The sequence below is a fragment of the Neovison vison genome, chromosome 2 (assembly GCF_020171115.1).
Source record: "Neovison vison isolate M4711 chromosome 2, ASM_NN_V1, whole genome shotgun sequence".
Taxonomy (NCBI): domain Eukaryota; kingdom Metazoa; phylum Chordata; class Mammalia; order Carnivora; family Mustelidae; genus Neogale; species Neogale vison.
The window spans coordinates 41331264-41349480 of NC_058092.1; the positions used below are offsets into that span (position 1 = coordinate 41331264).

General features: G+C 36.0%; 1 protein-coding gene and 1 pseudogene across 3 annotated transcripts in view; both read right to left on the reverse strand.

The window, feature by feature from the left end:
- The window catches only part of EPS15 (epidermal growth factor receptor pathway substrate 15), a 146421-nt gene that overhangs the window by 69303 nt on the left and 58901 nt on the right, over window positions 1–18217 (reverse strand). For all 3 annotated transcript variants that reach the window (XM_044238211.1, XM_044238213.1, XM_044238212.1), the window contains exons 9-12: window positions 14406–14495; window positions 13294–13439; window positions 11154–11310; window positions 6964–7049 (exon numbers count right to left, since the gene is read on the reverse strand). In XM_044238211.1, coding sequence (XP_044094146.1) covers window positions 6964–7049; window positions 11154–11310; window positions 13294–13439; window positions 14406–14495 — 479 coding nt within the window. The remainder of the gene's footprint in view (window positions 1–6963; window positions 7050–11153; window positions 11311–13293; window positions 13440–14405; window positions 14496–18217) is intronic.
- On the reverse strand, window positions 1828–2871 carry LOC122898509 (annotated as a pseudogene).

An 18217-nucleotide genomic window follows, 5' to 3' on the forward strand; every position in this document is an offset into this window, starting at 1 on the left:
CAAAAGAATGGTCAGGAAGCCAAAGGAAAACCATGGAAGAAGAGCCTTCGTGTCATACTCAGAAAAGTAAGGTGGATCCAGATGGGAAAAGGACATCACTAATCTGAGTTGTATTTTATACACCAGCTGGAGGTACAAGGGAAGGAAGGAGAGACTCAAAGCACAGAGTCAATGAGGAAGTTATAACAGTAATCCAGAGAAGAGATAAGGGGTCAGTAAAACCAATAGCACAGACAGGACAGATTTCAGCAAAACTGAAAGTTATTTTCTCATCTATTATATAAGCTAAGCATCAGGAACAGAACAGTGAACAAACAAATAGTCCTTATGCTTAAGAAGCACATTGGTTAGTAAAAGATCCAAATAAAAGAGATGATTATAATAAAGTATTTAAATGCTATGATTACTATAAATAGTAAAACTATGTAAGATTTGATAACTATGAGGGTTAGGAGGTAAACAAGTCAGAGAAGGTTCCCCCTTCCAGAGGAAGTGATGTCTAAGGTGAGATTTGAAAGATCAGAAGGAGGTGATCATGCAAAGGAGATGGAAAGGTAGGAATGATTTCAAGAAATATTTCAAAGATAGAAGAATAAACAGATAAGAGGAAGAAAAATCTCAGATTTCAAGCCTGAGTGACTAGATGAATGGTGACATCACTGAGAAAGGCAAATAAATGAGACAAGGAGAGTGGTCAGGGGAAGACTGGGAAGTCATGTCTACTGGACATTCTCTAGAAGGCAAATGAAAAATACAGGTCTTAGGCTCAGGCAGGAGATCCAGTATTTGAAAAGATTATGATATCCCAACTATATTTTAAGTTAATGGTCTTACTTCTGGACAAAAAGACTACCATTTGCAACTTGGAAAGGACAGCAAAGTGTAATTTCCTGAATAGCAATGCTGATGGTTGTGCTAAAGTCCACGGCCACAGGCTACTCTCTGCTGGCTCCACGTCATGGTTCAGAAAGCTTTAAAAACACAGAGTCCAAAGATGCTCCCTTGGTAAAGGCTTCTTTTTAAAAAATTGTGTGAGTGGTGAGAGCCCAACACCCATTTCACTCTAGTGCGATGAGGATGATGCTAACTAATACACGGAGCATGCCACCTGGCTATGTGGCAACACTACGGGTCGGGGCACATGCAAGTACGAGAGGGGCTTCGTCTAGACAGTTTATCCTTCACCTATTTTTTCTGTACAGCACCCAGAGGTAAACCAATTTTAAATGTTTGTTTTGAGTAAACCAGTTATGACGATTTATGCTAACAAACTGAACTAGAAGCCATTTGAACAAGTTTTTTAATTTTTTTTCATTTTTCAGTTTTAATGCAAATGCCTGAATGTACTCAATTGTCAAGCTCTATGCATGAAAAACTGGCCAGCCCAGTGAATTAATCATTAGCAAATGGAACTACAAGCAGTCCACTAAGTACATCCTGATCATTAAGCAAGTATAAGTATTTATATTATAAAACTGATAGGGCGCCTGGGTGGCTTAGTGGGTTGAGCCGCTGCCTTTGGCTCGGGTCGTGGTCTCAGGATCCTGGGATCGAGTCCCGCATCGGGCTCTCTGCTCAGCGGGGAGCCTGCTTCCTCCTCTCTCTCTCTGCCTGCCTCTCTGCCTACTTGTCATCTCTCTCTGTCAAATGGATAAATAAAATCTTTAAAAAAAAAACAAAAACAAAAAAACTGATACATAGCTTGTTCTTTAAGAGACAGGGCCACCAGGCAATACATGTAAATTTTGTGTATATGGACAGAACACATTTTTGACATTCAGTTTTGCTATCTAGAAACAATGAGTAAATGAACTTGGCGGGGGGGGGGCAAGAGGTAAATAAAAGATTCAATTTGATTCTTGTGGCGAGGTGAAAGGAGTTAAAAGCACGTCATTCTTCAGTATTATCTATGCAAGTCCTTCATAGTTGACTTGTCCATCTCCATAAATATCCACTTCTCTTATCATTTCCTCTACCTTTTCTTCATCTGTTAGTTTTTCTAAGTTTCTCATGACATGCCATAGTTCTGCCACATTGATTAACCACTGCCATCCTTATCAAAGACCTGTCAAATACCTCACCAATTCCTTCTTCACTATATATTTCATTTTTCTAGCCATCATAGTTAAAAACTCTGGGAAGTCAATGGTGCCATTACCATAAGCCTCCACCTTGTTGAACATATCCTGCAATCTGGCTTCTGTTGGGTTCTGACCCACTGACTTCATGACAGTTCAAGTTTCTTTGTTGTGATGGTACTATCACCATTGTTTCAAATAGAGAGAAAGCTTCCCTAAACTTAGCAATCTGTTCTTCGGTCAGCTGATAAGCATGGTGAGAACGAAGGGAAATAGAGCAAAGGGAGTGAGGGTGGCTGCACCAGCACAGGGGCTGGAACAGCAGATGGGGGTGCCACCGCTGCGGTTTGGTGTGCGCTCAGTGAACTGCCAATAACAAACAGCACTGAGCCCACGAGGCTCCCAGCACCACTGCCCTGGTATTACAACTATTGCTTTTCCTTCTTTAGGTTAAAAATATCATGCTAATTTAACCTGACTGACATAATTAAATTCCTATATAGAAAATGTTGAAGGAATTATATTAAAAATGTAAAGAAAAAAATGACAAAAAGGCATCCTGCCTCAAACTCTCGTATTTTCAACTAGAAAACAACTTCATGAAACAGAGATGGAAACGTCTCATTTTCTGGCTAGTAACAAAGAACATTCTTTACCCAACTAACTCTTTAGGTTATATATATTGCTTTTCTTATCTCTTTTGATTTTCCATGGCCAAAACAAAATATTATTCTAAGAAACATACTCTTTTCTCATTATGCTCTTCTATTTCAAAATGCTTACTAGTATGCATTATAACGATCACAGAGAGGGAAAAATTAAACTGGTAAAGCACTGTATTCATTACACAGTCATTACGATTCCATATTATGTATTATTTAGTTGCAGGTTTGGTCACTGGACTGAAATTATAAATCTTCATCTAAAAACCAGCAAATAAGGGGCTAATCTTGGGATGCCTGGGTGGCTCAGTCAGTTAAGCCTCTGCCTTCAGTTCAGGTCATGATCCTGGGGTCCTTGGATAGTCTTGCATCAGGCTCCTTGCTCAGCCTGCTTCTCCCTCTGCCCGCTGCTTCCCCTGCTTGTTCTCTCCCTCTCCCTCTCTCTGGCAGATAAGATAAATAAAATCGTTAAAAAAAGGAGAGGGAGGCTAATCTTTTGTCAGATAGCAATTTAGTAAAAGCCATAAGCATAATCTGCTTAAATTCTTTTTTCCTGTTTTATAGTTATACTACCAGGAATATATTCCTGATATATTAATAAACAATTCAAAAGCTAAAGAGTAATACTATGGCACAGAAAAAACTGTTATTCACAATCACAAAAACCAAGATTTATAATGTAGTATCTTGAAGAGTTGGTGATATAGTGACCTAACACAAACCATTTATAAAAGTGAATTTTAACAACATAATTTTAGCATGGGTTGATGAATCTCATTATGACATGAGTGGAGTTGACAGATGATAGACGTTTGCCTACACTGTAGATCTCATCTAAAAGAAAAGCCTAGGGAAAATATTTTCACAAATGCCAAATCATGTATAAGTGTTTTATACATTTATACTATGGGACTACAACCTAAAAACAAGGTTGTGGAGCTCTATGATTTTCTTAATAAGATAGTCACAAAATGTTAGATATGTTTTTATGTTTTAGTTGCAATTCACTATAAAGGACTGTCACTAGTATATCTTAACATTATGGTTATTAAAAGTCAGTGAAAGTTCAATTTACCAAAATGTAACTAATATTAGAAACGTCTGCACTGGCAAGAATGCCAGTGTATGTATGATGCTCTACTTCCTATTAAAGCTCACTACAGAAACATTTCATGTATCAACAACTGTTAGAAGCCAAGCAAGTCCTAGAATATTGGGGCATATCTACAAGAGGCACAGAAGACAAGTATTTTCAAATCTAACTATATATACATTGAACACAATGTATACTACACATAAGGCAGGCAAAATGTTAATGGACTATATAGAGACCATATGAAAAGTCTACACACCATTATAGACTCAATAATGAAATGTTTACTTCTTTTATTCTGAACCAAAGTAAAACACTGCTTTTTTAAAAAGATTTTATTTATTTGTATGACAGAGAGAGAGACAGTATGAGAGGGAACACAAGCAGCCAGAGAGGGAGAGGGAGAAGCAGGGTTCCCTCTGAGCAGGGACCCCAATGCAGGGCTTGATCCCAGGACCCTGGGATCATGACCTGAGCTGAAGGCAGAGGCTTAACCATCTGAGCCACCCAGGTGCCCCCAAAATTGCTGTCTTAATGAGAGGCAAATATATAATAGAAGGAATGCAGAACTCTAACCTAACACAACTGGATTTGGGGTGCCACCCAGCCCTACTGCTGGTGTGATCTGTGACTGAATTATTTTCATGAGTAAGGAAAAAATAGGACTATATAATCCCCAGGGGTTTTGTTTCTGTCTTTGTTTTTTACTTAGTGTGATTTCAAGTGTAGAGGCTTTATGTAAATAGACAAAAGTCCAATTTTTGCGCAGGAAATAAGAGTATCACAGAACTTAGAAGGCAGATAAACTCAAGACTAAATTTAAAAAAGTTAAAAACAGGGCGCCTAGGTGGCTCAGTGGTTTAAGCCTCTGCCTTTGGCTCAGGTCATAATCTCAGGGTCCTGGGATGGAACCCCACATTGGGCTCTCTGCTCAGCAGGGAGCCTGCTTCTCCCCCTCTCTCTGCCTGCCTCTCTCACTACTTGTGATCTCTCTATCAAATAAATAAATAAAATCTTTTAAATAAAAAAAAATAGGGACACCTGGGTGGCTCAGTGAGTTAAGGCCTCTGCCTTCAGCTCAGGTCATTGTCCCAGGGTCCCGGGATCAAGCCCCGCATGGGGCTCTTTGCTCAGTGGGGAGCCTGCTTCCTCCTCTCTCTTTGCCTACTTGTGATCTCTGTCAAATAAATAAATAAAATATTTTTTAAAAATGAATAAATAAAAATTAAAAACAAAAAAGAAAGCACAAACAAAAAACTACATAATGACACTGTGCCCAGACTTATTTTTATAGAATGTCAAGTCATTATTGTTCAAAGAGATAGATGATACTAAGGCTAATCACCGAAATTACTATGGATTTAAAGCTATGGTGCCTTCAGTAGCATTTACCTCCCCAGAATTCATGCCTCCTTCTGGCAGAATTTTCATAACAGGATACCCACTCCTCTATGTGGTCCTGGTAACAAACTATCCTTCCACCACTCCATGACAGAGTTCATGGCAAATCAATAAACTACACATCCTTGGCCCCTGACTATTTCAGAGACAGGCATGGCCCTAAGCGAGTAAATATGGAATCTTAGGGTTTTTGCAGAACTGCCAGAAAAGAGGTACTCCACTAGATCTAAAATTACAAATAAACAAGGCTAAATGTGCTACAGCCCTTTTGACAATATAATGAGAAATTCCATCTGAGAATGAACAATCCAGTGGAAGTGGAGACAAGAAATAGAGCAAGAAAACAGCTTATAGCATTTAAGCCCCCGTATGAAGCTATTTAAGACCTCTTAGAGGTAGATAGAGATGGCTTACCCTTAAGCCATCTCTATCTACCTCTAAGAGGTCTTAATTTCACAACTCAACAAATTCACTCTCACTTAAATTAGCTTGGGCTGAATTCTTTGTTGCAACTGAAAAATCGTAACAACTAAGTTTCCCTATAGCAATTTTAATGAGGAAAGATCATTCCCTACTTCTTGCTATAAAGCCCAGATAAATCATTGTACAACCCACCTTATGTCTCAATACCATCAATAAAATAAAGTATCAGCCATTACCTGCTTCAAAGTGTTATGAAGGTTAAAAACAGAAAAGGTTTGTGTAAATACAAAATGATGCTTAAATCCAACACTGTGTAGATGGGAAAATGGTCTCATTTTTAAAAAAGTAATTTCAGGAGGTCATTTTTATAGTATTACCATACAGTTTCTAGGGAACAAGGGAACTAAGGAAATACCAATAGTGCCTGTTGTACTTAGATTCAAATCCAATTGTACTTAAGTCTGTTCTACATACTGCCTATGTATGAGAGAGACAATTCAATTCCAAATAAAGTGTCCTGAGACAGGTTTGTATGACTGGGCAAAATAACCTCTCTAAGCACCTAAACTCCTTACCTATAAACTAGGAACAATAAAATCTAACTTTACAGTTTCTGTGAGAAGCAAATGAGATAACAGTTATGAAACCTCTTTGCACAGTATATGCATCTAACGTTCTTTCCATAAAATGTATTAAATAATGTTTTTCTAATATGCTATTCAAATATCTAAAGCTGGAGGAAAACTATACTCCATTCATTCTAAGATACACATTTTTCTCAGCCTAAAGTCAGACAGTATTTATAGCTGATGCCACTTTTTATTTGGCAGTGATTTTATTTTATTTTATTTTAAGATTTTCTTTATTTATTTGACAGACAGAGATCACAAGAGGCAGGCACAGAGAGAGAAGGAAGCAGGCTCCCTGCTGAGCAGAGATCCCGATGCGGGGCTCGATCCCAGGACCCTGGGATCATGACCTGAGCCAAAGGCAGAGGCTTTAACCCACTGAGCCACCCAGGCGCCCCCTTGGCAGTCATTTTTAGTTTAGTGGTACATAAGAAAACAGTGCATCTTGCAATTAAAAGGTTGCCTTAGATTTGATGAATCAGGGTACACTGGGAAAAAAAAAGAAATAGGATTCAAGGATTCCCAATTCAAGAACCACAGTACTTAAACAAAGTAGCATTTACCAAGATAACATATTAAAAACAGAAATGTGTGCTCGCTTCGGCAGCACATATACTAAAAACAGAAATGTGTGTGTGTGTGTATTTACATAGTCAGCTTAATTTTAGTTTACATACCTCTGTAGATCAACTATTTCATTGTTAAGGGTATCTAGCTCCTTAATAGCAGAAAAATCTGCAACAGGACTTGATCCTATGATGTTCTAAAAACAAAAAGTTCACAATTATAACATTATTACTATAAAACTATATATGGTAAAGCATTAAAAATGTCCAAAAGCACTACATGGGTACAGATTATTACACATTTTACAGTATTACTAATACTTTAAATTCATTTAAGAAAATTATATCTAGTGTAATTTTATACACACACACACAGTTATAAACTGAGACATTTTCCCTTAAATTCTCCAAAAGCTGTTGCTCTATAATAGGTACCACCACTTGAGATCCCAAAGTCCTTGTCACTTTATTCTAGCACCTGTTTAAAACCTTGAAGTAAAGCAGATACCAGATTTATAAACTAATTTCTCCATTAAAGAATAAATTTCTTGGGGAGATGGATAGTGACTTATTTGTACTTGTGTCATGTCATCTGACACAGAGTAAGTAAACAAATTTTTGTTGAATCTCAGAATCATAATGGTAGCTGATTTTATTCAATTCAAAATTTACTTTTGTTAAATAATTTTGGTGCCTACTCTAAAGTAGAACCAGCTACTCAGCATGTTCCATAGTAAATTTTAACATCAGCATATATGAAGCTGTCTTCATATATGACATCCTTTACATATGGTTTTCTTTCAATAATGAAAGTGTCAAAATTGGTCTCTGAATGGTACATGTAGTTAGACAATCTAGCTGGGTTTATTCTGGTCTCTGCCATTTTACTAACTGTATGATCTTCACTATAAAATAGGGAAATAATCTCTGCCCTGCCCACTTTAAAAATTAAATTAAATAAATAATGTATATGTCACTCTAAAACGTAGTAACATTTTACAATTGTAAGGTATTACTGTAATTAACCTACTCAACAGAATATGCCCTTAAGATGGATGACCTCCCAATAAGTTGCTTCCACCCTGGCTCACAAAGATTGTGAACCATTTTTGATTCGTTATATATGTGGCTGAAGTCAGGACAAAAAGATAACTGCTCCTTCAAACACCTAACCAACCTCCAGTGCTATAACCAGACTGACAAAAAAACAGAATAACCACCATTAGGAAATTTTTAAATTGAGGCCTAAACATGTAAAACTAAAATATGTTGAAGACTTTATTAGCAAAACATAAAACTTAGAATTAATACATATTTTATCATGGACTTAATGTATGTCATCAACTTGGACAACAGAAGAAGAAACATAAAAGTTCACAATATCCCATCTCTTCACATGTACATCATGATTTACAATTTACTAAGCACTTTCAAATCCATTAATCAATTCTCAAACTAATCTGAAAACTGGGTTGTAAGTATAGCCGATATTATTAGTAACCCCATTTTAGAGCTAAGTAACTAGATTTAAAGCACCTGCCTAAAGATGAACCCAGCTAATAGGAGACATTGATTAGGAAACCTCTGATTAAATTAAAATCTATTTCATGGTATGCACCTTGGCACTTGGATATCAAGATCATTTAGGGTAAATGAAACCATCACCCTAAAAGCAAACTTAATAAACAGGTATGTCAATAAAATCTGGCAAATAACTCCCTCCATATTTCTTTAGGCCCATTGCATTATTAGTCCTCAGATGTTTTGTCTACCAATACCAAAATTCATCTGTTAGGATTCAATTAATGCTATTTCAATTTTATTATTAACTACAAATTTTTATCAAATGTAACTCTTACTGTTTTACTGTGTTTCACTAATACCCCGACCCTTATCATCTTAAATTAAACTAGAAATTTTAAAGTGGATTTCTGAATGTGACAGGTATTCACTAGGATTTTAAGTCTGTCTAAACTTGATATATGAGCTAACCCTAGTCAGACAGTTTGACAGTTGAACAAAATGAAAAATCAGGACTTCGTCTCACTTTTATCTCCAAGAGTAACTGCTACTGAGAAATTCGCTAGGAAAGGTCCAAGTATACCAAGAAACTGAGGACTTCCACACCTCTTCTGCTACTGCAGCTCAAAAAAGTGACTCACAGCTGACAGTTTTTCACTATTAAAAATATCATCAGATAAGAAGAGTGAGACAAGTAAGTTTAACCTCAAACAAGTTAGGTGATACCACAGATGACTCCAGAAGGAAGATTAGTGTACTGTTGGTATAGCTTGTATCACTCCTCAATTGCTAACACAGAAATTAAACTCCCATTCTAAAGTAATAAAATGGCATGCAATCAAGAAATATGGAAAAAAGTTCAGCTAATAGCATATAAAGTGTAAGAAGGGCATATGGAGAAAAATGTAGCATGTCCCCTTTATTCAAAATATTTTGTCTCACCCTGTTTTGTGCATTACACAAAAATTCCACTTTGCCACTTAAAAAGCCTCTAATTGTAAAATTATAAACCAAAAACCATAATGCTAAAAAAGGCATAAAGTAAAGGTCTAACCTTGAGAGAGTAGAGTTAAGAAACTGACAGTACAAGAAAGGCGAAAAGCAGAGTGCTGCAGAATGGAAAAAATAGTCCAAACTAGAAAAAACACAGAAAGGAAAGCAATATTCAAAAAAAGATTAGTCAAAGCTGCAAAAAAATGCAGTTCTAAAAAATCAGATTATAAAGAGAAAAGAGATTATTCGAAAGACAAAACAAATGCAAACTTTAAATACTTATGGTTAAAAAGTTGGGTTAATAGATAAGACAATAATGATAAAATCCCATTTTAATGTACAATATTGATATCTGACATAATTAGCCAAAAGTGTCTATGCTCTAGTGAATGGACTTCAGACAAATCTATTAAAAACTCTGTAAAGCAGATGCAACCTGGGGTGTCTACTAATGTCATCTGCTTCAGAAAGCTCTGTCTGTCACATCTGTAGTTTTGCACTGGTGGGGGATTTAGTGGGTATAAAATGAAGGTGACAAGGTGAAAAAACAGTCTGCATAGGTGAAAAAACAGGATGAAACAACTCAGATATAGTTATAGCAGAGAGCACACATACAAATCTGTAACTTTTATCTTTCTGGGTGGCATCACTTTTAGTCTTTTCCACAACTTATGGAACCTATATCCTATGTCACCAGAAATCTCAAAAATTTCAGAAAATGCTTTCCCTTTCCCTAAAACTCACAAAAGTGATACTCAAATACTTATTTTATTTAAAACTAAGGATTAAAAACGCCTAGAAGTAATTTCTATACCTGGTGGCTATAAATTTCCATTTAGTTGACTTATTAAAAAAATCAATTTTGACTTTTATTAGGTTAAAATGGGATTTTTAACCTATGTGACAAAATTACTACAAAACCAAACTATTCTACTGACATTTTAAAGACAGCTCTCCTTATACCACACATCTAACAACTTTTATTATATCTAACTCTGAAAAATCACCACAGCACTAATAACTTTATAGGTCATAAAATATTTAAAAATACAAAGTATGTATTTTTAGAGGCAATAATAGTCTCTAGAAAACGTTAAGTCCTTTTGAAACTCTATGAAGGCCAAGATACTGTAAATACACTATGCTAGGAAGGATGTCTAGAGGTGGAGAGAAAAATCAAGGCACAGCATGGCTAAAACAATGTGGTTTTGAAAACTCCCACTGCTGGCCAGAAACCAAAAGTTGCTAAAACCTGCTTCTAGCTGTTCAGATATGAAATTTGGCCCCATACTCAGAAAAAGGTCATCTACGTGGCTAAAACCACACAGACTTCTCAACATTATGTTTTTCTTGTTTACATATAAAACTGACACCAATCATAATCTCCTAGATTTTGTTTTCAATTTTGTATTATTTTGGGTGAATCATCAAATGAAACACAGTAATTTAATTCTTATAAATTTCATTTAAATTTTATACCTTATTCATAAAAATTCACAAATCTAAGACAGGGGAAGAGGGGGGAGAAAGACCACATTTTTCCAATTTTTAGATTGGAAAATATGTTTGCCATATGTGTAATGAATGCTGGGGTAAACGAGCTGCAGTCCAACAATGTCATACAAGGCGTCTGAACATAGTTATAGACACAAACTAAACCACAAACAGTATACTGCTCTACTGATAGCCAGATACATTTTCTCCACTGTTTCATTCAAATCAAGTCTGTCATCTAACACAGCACTTGTTTCCTTTTGTTAATACATTCCAGTTTTCCGTTGTCTTACCTTTTGTAAATTGGTCCTGTCTGATGGTGGAACCATTTCTGGAGTAAGAATGTGAGGAGGATCAATGCCTTTTATTAACTTTTGATTGATCAAGTGAAAAGCCAAGGCAAACTGATCTTTTGAAAGCTTCCCACAGTCCTTTGTGTCACATAATGTCCTGTACAAATAAACAAAACAAACAATATAAATGCTACAACTGCTATTCTAAAAATCCAGGGAATAAGTAATAGGACTAGGTAGCTTTTAAAAAAAATGATCAGTTGACTCGGGAGGGGGGGTGGGGTTATGGACATTGGGGAGGGCATGTGCTATGGTGAAGTGTGTAAACCTGGCAATTCACAGACCTGTACCCCTGGGGATAAAAATATATTATATGTTTATAAAAAAATAAAAAATTTAAAAAAAAAGAAGAAAAAAAATGATCAGTTGAGTTAAAAAAGAAATTCATACTTCTGTGTGTGACCTACCCGAAACTTAAACTCAAATGTTAGAAAAGAGAGATGAGCTAAAATGGTTTTTAAAAAAAAGGAAAGAGAATGTTCACCTTGATGCTGAACAGAGGCCTCTTATCTGGGTTTGCTTTGTACTTTCTTACCAATTTTCAGAACTATTACAGAGTAAGAGTTGTGGTGAGCCAAAGAATCCCAACATTCTCAACATTAAAAGAGGTTAAAAATAAAACCTAAGTTTCAACAAATTTGAGTCATTAGTGGCGATAGAATGATTCTAAAACAAGCAAAAATTTCCACGTTGGCTTGCTGCCTGCAACTCTTGGGAGTAGGCGGATATAAGGATCACCAAGTCAAAGCAGAAACAACAGCTGCAAATGGAGATCACATGTGAAGAGAAGGCAGCAATGTGGAAAGCTTTACAAAATCACTTGAAGAGAAACAGCAAATGTTTTATCCTGTTTTCTTCTCTGTCCTTCCTTCCTCCCTCTCTCTCTCTTTCTTTTTAAAGCTCAGCTTTCTGAAGTCCTGATCTGTTTCATTCACTGAAACCCAATGTGGCCTGATGAACAGACTACGGGTAAGGTGTCAAAGAAATCCAGCTTCTCTACTTGTTTCTTCTTGTGACCTTGAACAAATTTTTTTTTAACCTCTTCAAGCCTTAGTTTCTTTATCTATCAAGTAGAGATAACACACATTCTGCAAGGTTACAGTGAGAATTAAAGGTAAAGTACAGGAGCACCTAGGTGGCTCATTTGTTAAGCATCTGCCTTTGGCTCCAGTCATGATCCCAGTGTTCTGGGATCAAGCCCCACATTGGGCTCCCTGCTTGGCAGGAAGCCTGCTTCTTCCTCTCCCACTCCCCGTGCTTGTGTTCCCTCCTCTCTTGCTGTGTCTCTCTCTGTCAAACAAATAAAATCTTCAAAAAAAAAACCAAAAAAGGTAAAGCACATAAAGTCTGGGCATAATGCCAATTCCATGACAACTGCCATTTATTGAGCACACTGTCTGGCCTAGGCATTTCAAAGTGGCAGTTATTATTAGTTACAGATATTTAATCTTTCCCAGTCTTGAGTTCTTGTTCCTCTTAAGGCAGACCTATTGTCCTCCTTTGTTCTTTTCTAAGTTTCTCTTTGCAGTTATTTGGTTCCACATTTGATGTTTGCTGCCTCTTGAAAACCTCAACATAATCTCTAGTATAGTCAGGTGGATTGACAACAGGCACACTAAAATTTTCATATGTATGGTCTTATTTAACATGACATGCACTGAACACTCAAGTTCATCTTTTTTAAGGACCAAGTGTGTACTCCCTATGTAAAGGTATAAAAGTATACATGTGCCATACAGAATTGTAAGAGCCTGCCTTGAAGATACTCTTCTGTACATTGTCTAAATTTCAGATTTTTGGATTCTCCCTTAAAAATTTAAGTTTAATTAACTGATATAAACAAATGCTGCATTTTAACATTTTAATAATCATTAACTGATACTGTCAACTTATAAAACAGGTAATACATTCTCAAGCTTTTTATCCATTATCCAGAAGAAATTCTCGTATTTAAATTTTCTCTACAAAGAATTTTGAAAATTAACTATCCAATTTACAAATGCCTAAAAATAAGAATGCGCAAAACCAGAGTTTTACAAAACCATATTTGTTTTCTAAATTAATTTAAATAAAATCTTACCAAATATGGGCCAGTAAGGTAGAAGGTAAACCTGTCTTCAGGAAGATTTCACGGACTTCCAATCCAGATACAAAGCCATCCATATCTTTATCAGTTTTCAAGAAGATCTCATCGTATTTAGCCTTTTCTGCAGGCGATACAACCCACTACAGGAAAGAAATAAAAAGAGTAATAAAAACAAGTAAATATATAGCTATATAAGGGGTTTCTGTCAGAATGAAACACACTTTGAAATGTCATTCTTGCAACCCATGAGAGTATCTGTCAAAATTTTGAGCAATTCCATCCCACTAACTGTAGCAATAGTGTACCATTCCATCATACCCTAATCAAAATGCTGTGGTGAAGAGAAAATTGCGGAAGAAAAATACAGGTCAGTTGGGATATACTTACAGATGCCCATTTCACTTTTTTCCTTTTAGGTAATGAATAAATTCAAGCATAGTTAACTCTTGACTTATGAATGACATTAAGATGAGTAACTGAGTCTGTATAAACAAAATATTCAGATAATTCTCAATCCCTATTTTTCAGAGTTTCATTCATCATTCATAGCTATAGCTGAATAAGCTGATTTGCATATCCTGTCATTATTTTCCTTTATGCAGCCTGACAAGCATCAGGCTGGAGGGGAAAAAAGGCTCGGGACAATCCAAAATTGGATGATATGATCCCAAAGAATCAAGAGTTAACCAGGGATTAAGAAAACAAAAACATCTATTAACTATGCCTGGGCAAGCATGCCAGATTAGCACGGAATATCTTCTGTCTCCAACTCTAAGTCCATGTAGATCAAAGCAAAGCCAATAAAACATCCATAAGTAAGGCCAAATGCATGAGGATTACGTCTTCGCCGGGACATCATATTATTCAGATTCAACCAGAGGGTGCTCTAAATTTTTGATCCCTTTGATTGCTACTTCTGTCTTCATCAAGCAATCAACTGTTAAATGCCATGCACTTAAAAAAAAAAAAGTCCTTTAACGCTGATAGATCTATACGTGTCTTAACGGTGCTTTGGTAGGTAAAATGCCTACAGGTGGTAAGGAGTGGTAAGGTTTCTCGGCTGATGCTGACGAGGGGATCAACCGCACAGAGCCTGATATACTGACCGTTTTTCTCTTAGAAGGTGGCACCAAGGCGGGAGGCAAGGACATTGGCACAGGTTCTTTCTCCAATGCGCAATATACCAAAAACATGGCCTTCAAGAGAAATGAACCAGGGTCATATATATTAAATTCATTTAACAACATCCACCCACTGAGTTATTATTGTTCAACAACAAAGCAGCTACAAACTTTCTCAAAAAAAATTTTTTTTAAAGAAATTGGGCTGGGAAAGAAGAAAGGGAGGAAAAGAAGAAAGGACAAAAGGAAATAAATCAAAGCCAAGCAACTTTCAGGAAGATATCCAAAGTAGCAAAGAGTCAGACACATACCCTTCAACTAAAAGTCTTGCAATGTCAAAAGCAAACAACCTGGGGAAAAGATATCTGCAAAGAAAGAGTTTATCTTCCTAAAAAGGGTCCCTAGAAATTAACAGAAGAAAAAGGTAAAATCCAACAGGAAAATGGGTAAAGAGTAAAAACAGATATTTTACAGGAAAGTAAAAATTACAGATGGTCTACTCTTAAAGATACAAAAATAAGCTCACTTTCATAAAACTTCAAATTAAAACTATATTAAAATGCATTTTCTACTTACTGGCAAATATCTGAAGTTTCATAATGTACACTGTTAAATAGACAAAGCAAACAGGCACCTTAAGACATTGCTAGTGGGAGCTCAAACTGATACCAAGCCTATGAAGGGCAAATTGGCAACAACTACCAAACTATTTTACTTCTCATTTGGCTTAGCAATCCCCCTTCTGGGATCTATTCTCAGACTTACCTGCCTCCATAAAAAACACTGTATGAAAAAGACTGTTAATCACAGAACTCTTTGTAGCAGCACCCAAGTGCTCAACAGCTAAAGACTGGTTTAAAAACATTATGATACAGCTATACAATAAAATACTATGAAACAAAAAGAAAAAACACAAAAAACCATTAAAAACATTATCTTAACTGTGGTACCTTCACAAATAATATACAATTATCAAAACTCATCAAACTATATACTTAAATTGAATGCAATTCACTGAATGTAAAGTAGTTCTTCAACAAAGCTAACCTGGGAGGGGGGAAAAAAAAAGAAACAAACAAATGTGAAGCTATCCAAGTACAGTGTTAGTGTGTCTAACAGTGTGTATAGTGTGTTATCTCTTGCCGTAAGGGAATAATGATTATTCATGTGTGCTTATATTTGCATTTTAGAAGTCTAGAAGAATGAACAAGAAACTAAGAAAAGTGGTTGGTTATAGAGTGGATATAAATGGAGCACTGAGGGCAAGGCTGGAGCTGAGTTTTTTCCACTGAACTATCTTCTAATATTGTACTGATTTCCCGTCCATGAGAATGTATTACCTATTAAAAATTATTTTTAATTATTAAATACATAAAGCATTGGCACAAAGTCGAACAACCTACATACAGAATGTCAAGGCACCTTCCAGACTTTCAAAAGACAGTTTCCACAACAATCTTCAAGCATACGAAATTGCTCAAAACAACCTGGAACCTACAAAAAGATTCCAACAGCAACTGGGAGGAAGTTTAAGTACTTCTTAATTATTCTTCTTCCATTGAAAATAACATTTTTCCCCAAAAAGTTTGCTTACAATTCTAAGTTAAGTTTTACGGGACTTTCAAATCAGTGTTTATTGAGCACCTAATACAACAACACTGATCCCTGATTTCTGTGATTAGAAATATCATTTTTAAAAATTTTTTATTTTTAAATAAACGTACAATGTATCATTAGCCCCAGGGGTACAGGTCTGTGAATCGCCCTCAGAAATATCATTTTATATATGAAGAAACTGAAGCTCAGAAATGCCAAGTAACTTGCCTGATATCCTTTAAAGAACTGATAGTATAGGATTCAAACAAAGATCTGGCTACAAAGCTCTGTTTTTTCTCAGATTTATCAGCTTCATTAGGAGTACACATGTAAATTTATAATACCATGTTCTCTAAAAGGGATAAAACTAACCATTCACCCAGTGGGTCCCAAATTGTAGCAGGTATCCGAATTACCTGAACAACTTTATAAAGCACAGATTTCTAGGCTCCACTTCCAGAATTCTAGAATCACTAAGTCTGGGTTGGGCCTGATATTTTAAATTTCTAAGAAGTCTCCAGGGATGCTGATGCTCTTTGTCCTGGGACCATATTTAACTGTTTGGCCCAAACCAAGAATTCTCCTCTTCCCATTCGCTAGTCAACTTGAAGAATTCAATTTAGTTTTAGAAACACACAAATTTTATTATCTTCAAAAGCTTGAAACTCCAGAGTGAAAACCATCTGGCTAGCACATACTTTCAACCAAATTTATGATATAGGCAATATTATTAAATTGGCACCAAGCTAAAAGAAGTGACTAACATGCACATTAAAGGTCAGCATTCTTCTCACTACAGATGGGAGTCATTTCCTGGAAAAGGAGACACTAGAAGCAAAAAAGCCATGTCAGCTATCTGCTGCCAACAGGCAACACATTTTTTGGAAATTTTCAAAAAAATTATCATTAATTTCATGTTGCACTGAAAATAGTTTCCCTCACAAAAGTGAAGCCAAAAAAAATTCTAGCTAATAAGATAGAAGAAAGTTAACAGTATACTGCTGGGTGATTTTTTTTTTTTATTGTACTTTAGCCTCATCAAAGCCTGCTGTTGAAACAAATATAGCAACTAAATCAAATGATGCACCATATTCAAAGAAAGAAAGAGAGAGAGAAAGAAAAAAAGAAAGAGAAAGGGAAAGGAAAGGAATGAAATCTGGCAAAATCAAGCCTAAGCTTTCTCAGTGATAGCAGGGAAGAGGGGATTTAGTTTTACTACTGCAGTCAATTACCAGTAGCTTCTTTATTTTCTTTTTATTCTCTGTGCTTTTAGCGAATATATCTCAAATTTTAGTAGCTATCAGAATCTCTAAGAGGGCTTCTTTGACCCTACCCCAGAAATTCTGATTTAGTGGGGCGAGGCTAAGGCCTGAGAATCTGCATTTCTAACAAGTTCTCTGGTAATGCTGATGTTGCTGATGGGAGACCATACTTTGAGTATTTTAGGAGTTTCCTTAAGAGTTTTATTTGTTCCTTCATCTACTTGAACTGCCAGTTTTAATTTCTCAAAATAGCATTCTGGGATGAAAATAGTGGGTATTTATTATAAATACAAGTTTTTTTCATCAATTTAATTCAACAAAATATTTATGGAGAAATCTCTAGCCACCAGGCAGTGTGCTAGGCACCAGAAAAAGAAAACCAGAAAGACCTTTTATGTTTACCACCTGGTAGAACCAGCAACCATGTAACAAGTTGACTTCAGTACAATGTGAACATGTTAATACAAATACAGTTAATAAATCTCAAAGTGCCAAAAAATTTTCACATGAGGACCCAACAAATGCTATGGACAAAAATTTAGACTACTTGACAGAAAAATTTAAGGCCTATTAAGAATGTAAAACCCAGTACAAAGATATGAAGACAGAATACAAAGTAAAGGAGGCAGGAGTCTGCCTCTCCAGAGAACAGAATAGGAAAAGAGGAAACAGTAACTTCATAGTGAAGAAATCTGGCAAACGGCATCTTTACCAAGTGACAAAGATTAACATCACCATTAATGGCATGTGGGCATTATGTACCACCTGATAAATGTGATGAAAAAGTCGTATCACACTCGTGGTATTCTTTCCAAAAACCCATACCCCTAGTCTATCCATGAGAAAAACGTCTGACAAACCTAGGTTGGCAGACATTCTACAGGATACCTAGCTAGTGTGCCTTGATAATGCCTAAGTCATAGAAACAAGACAGAAAAA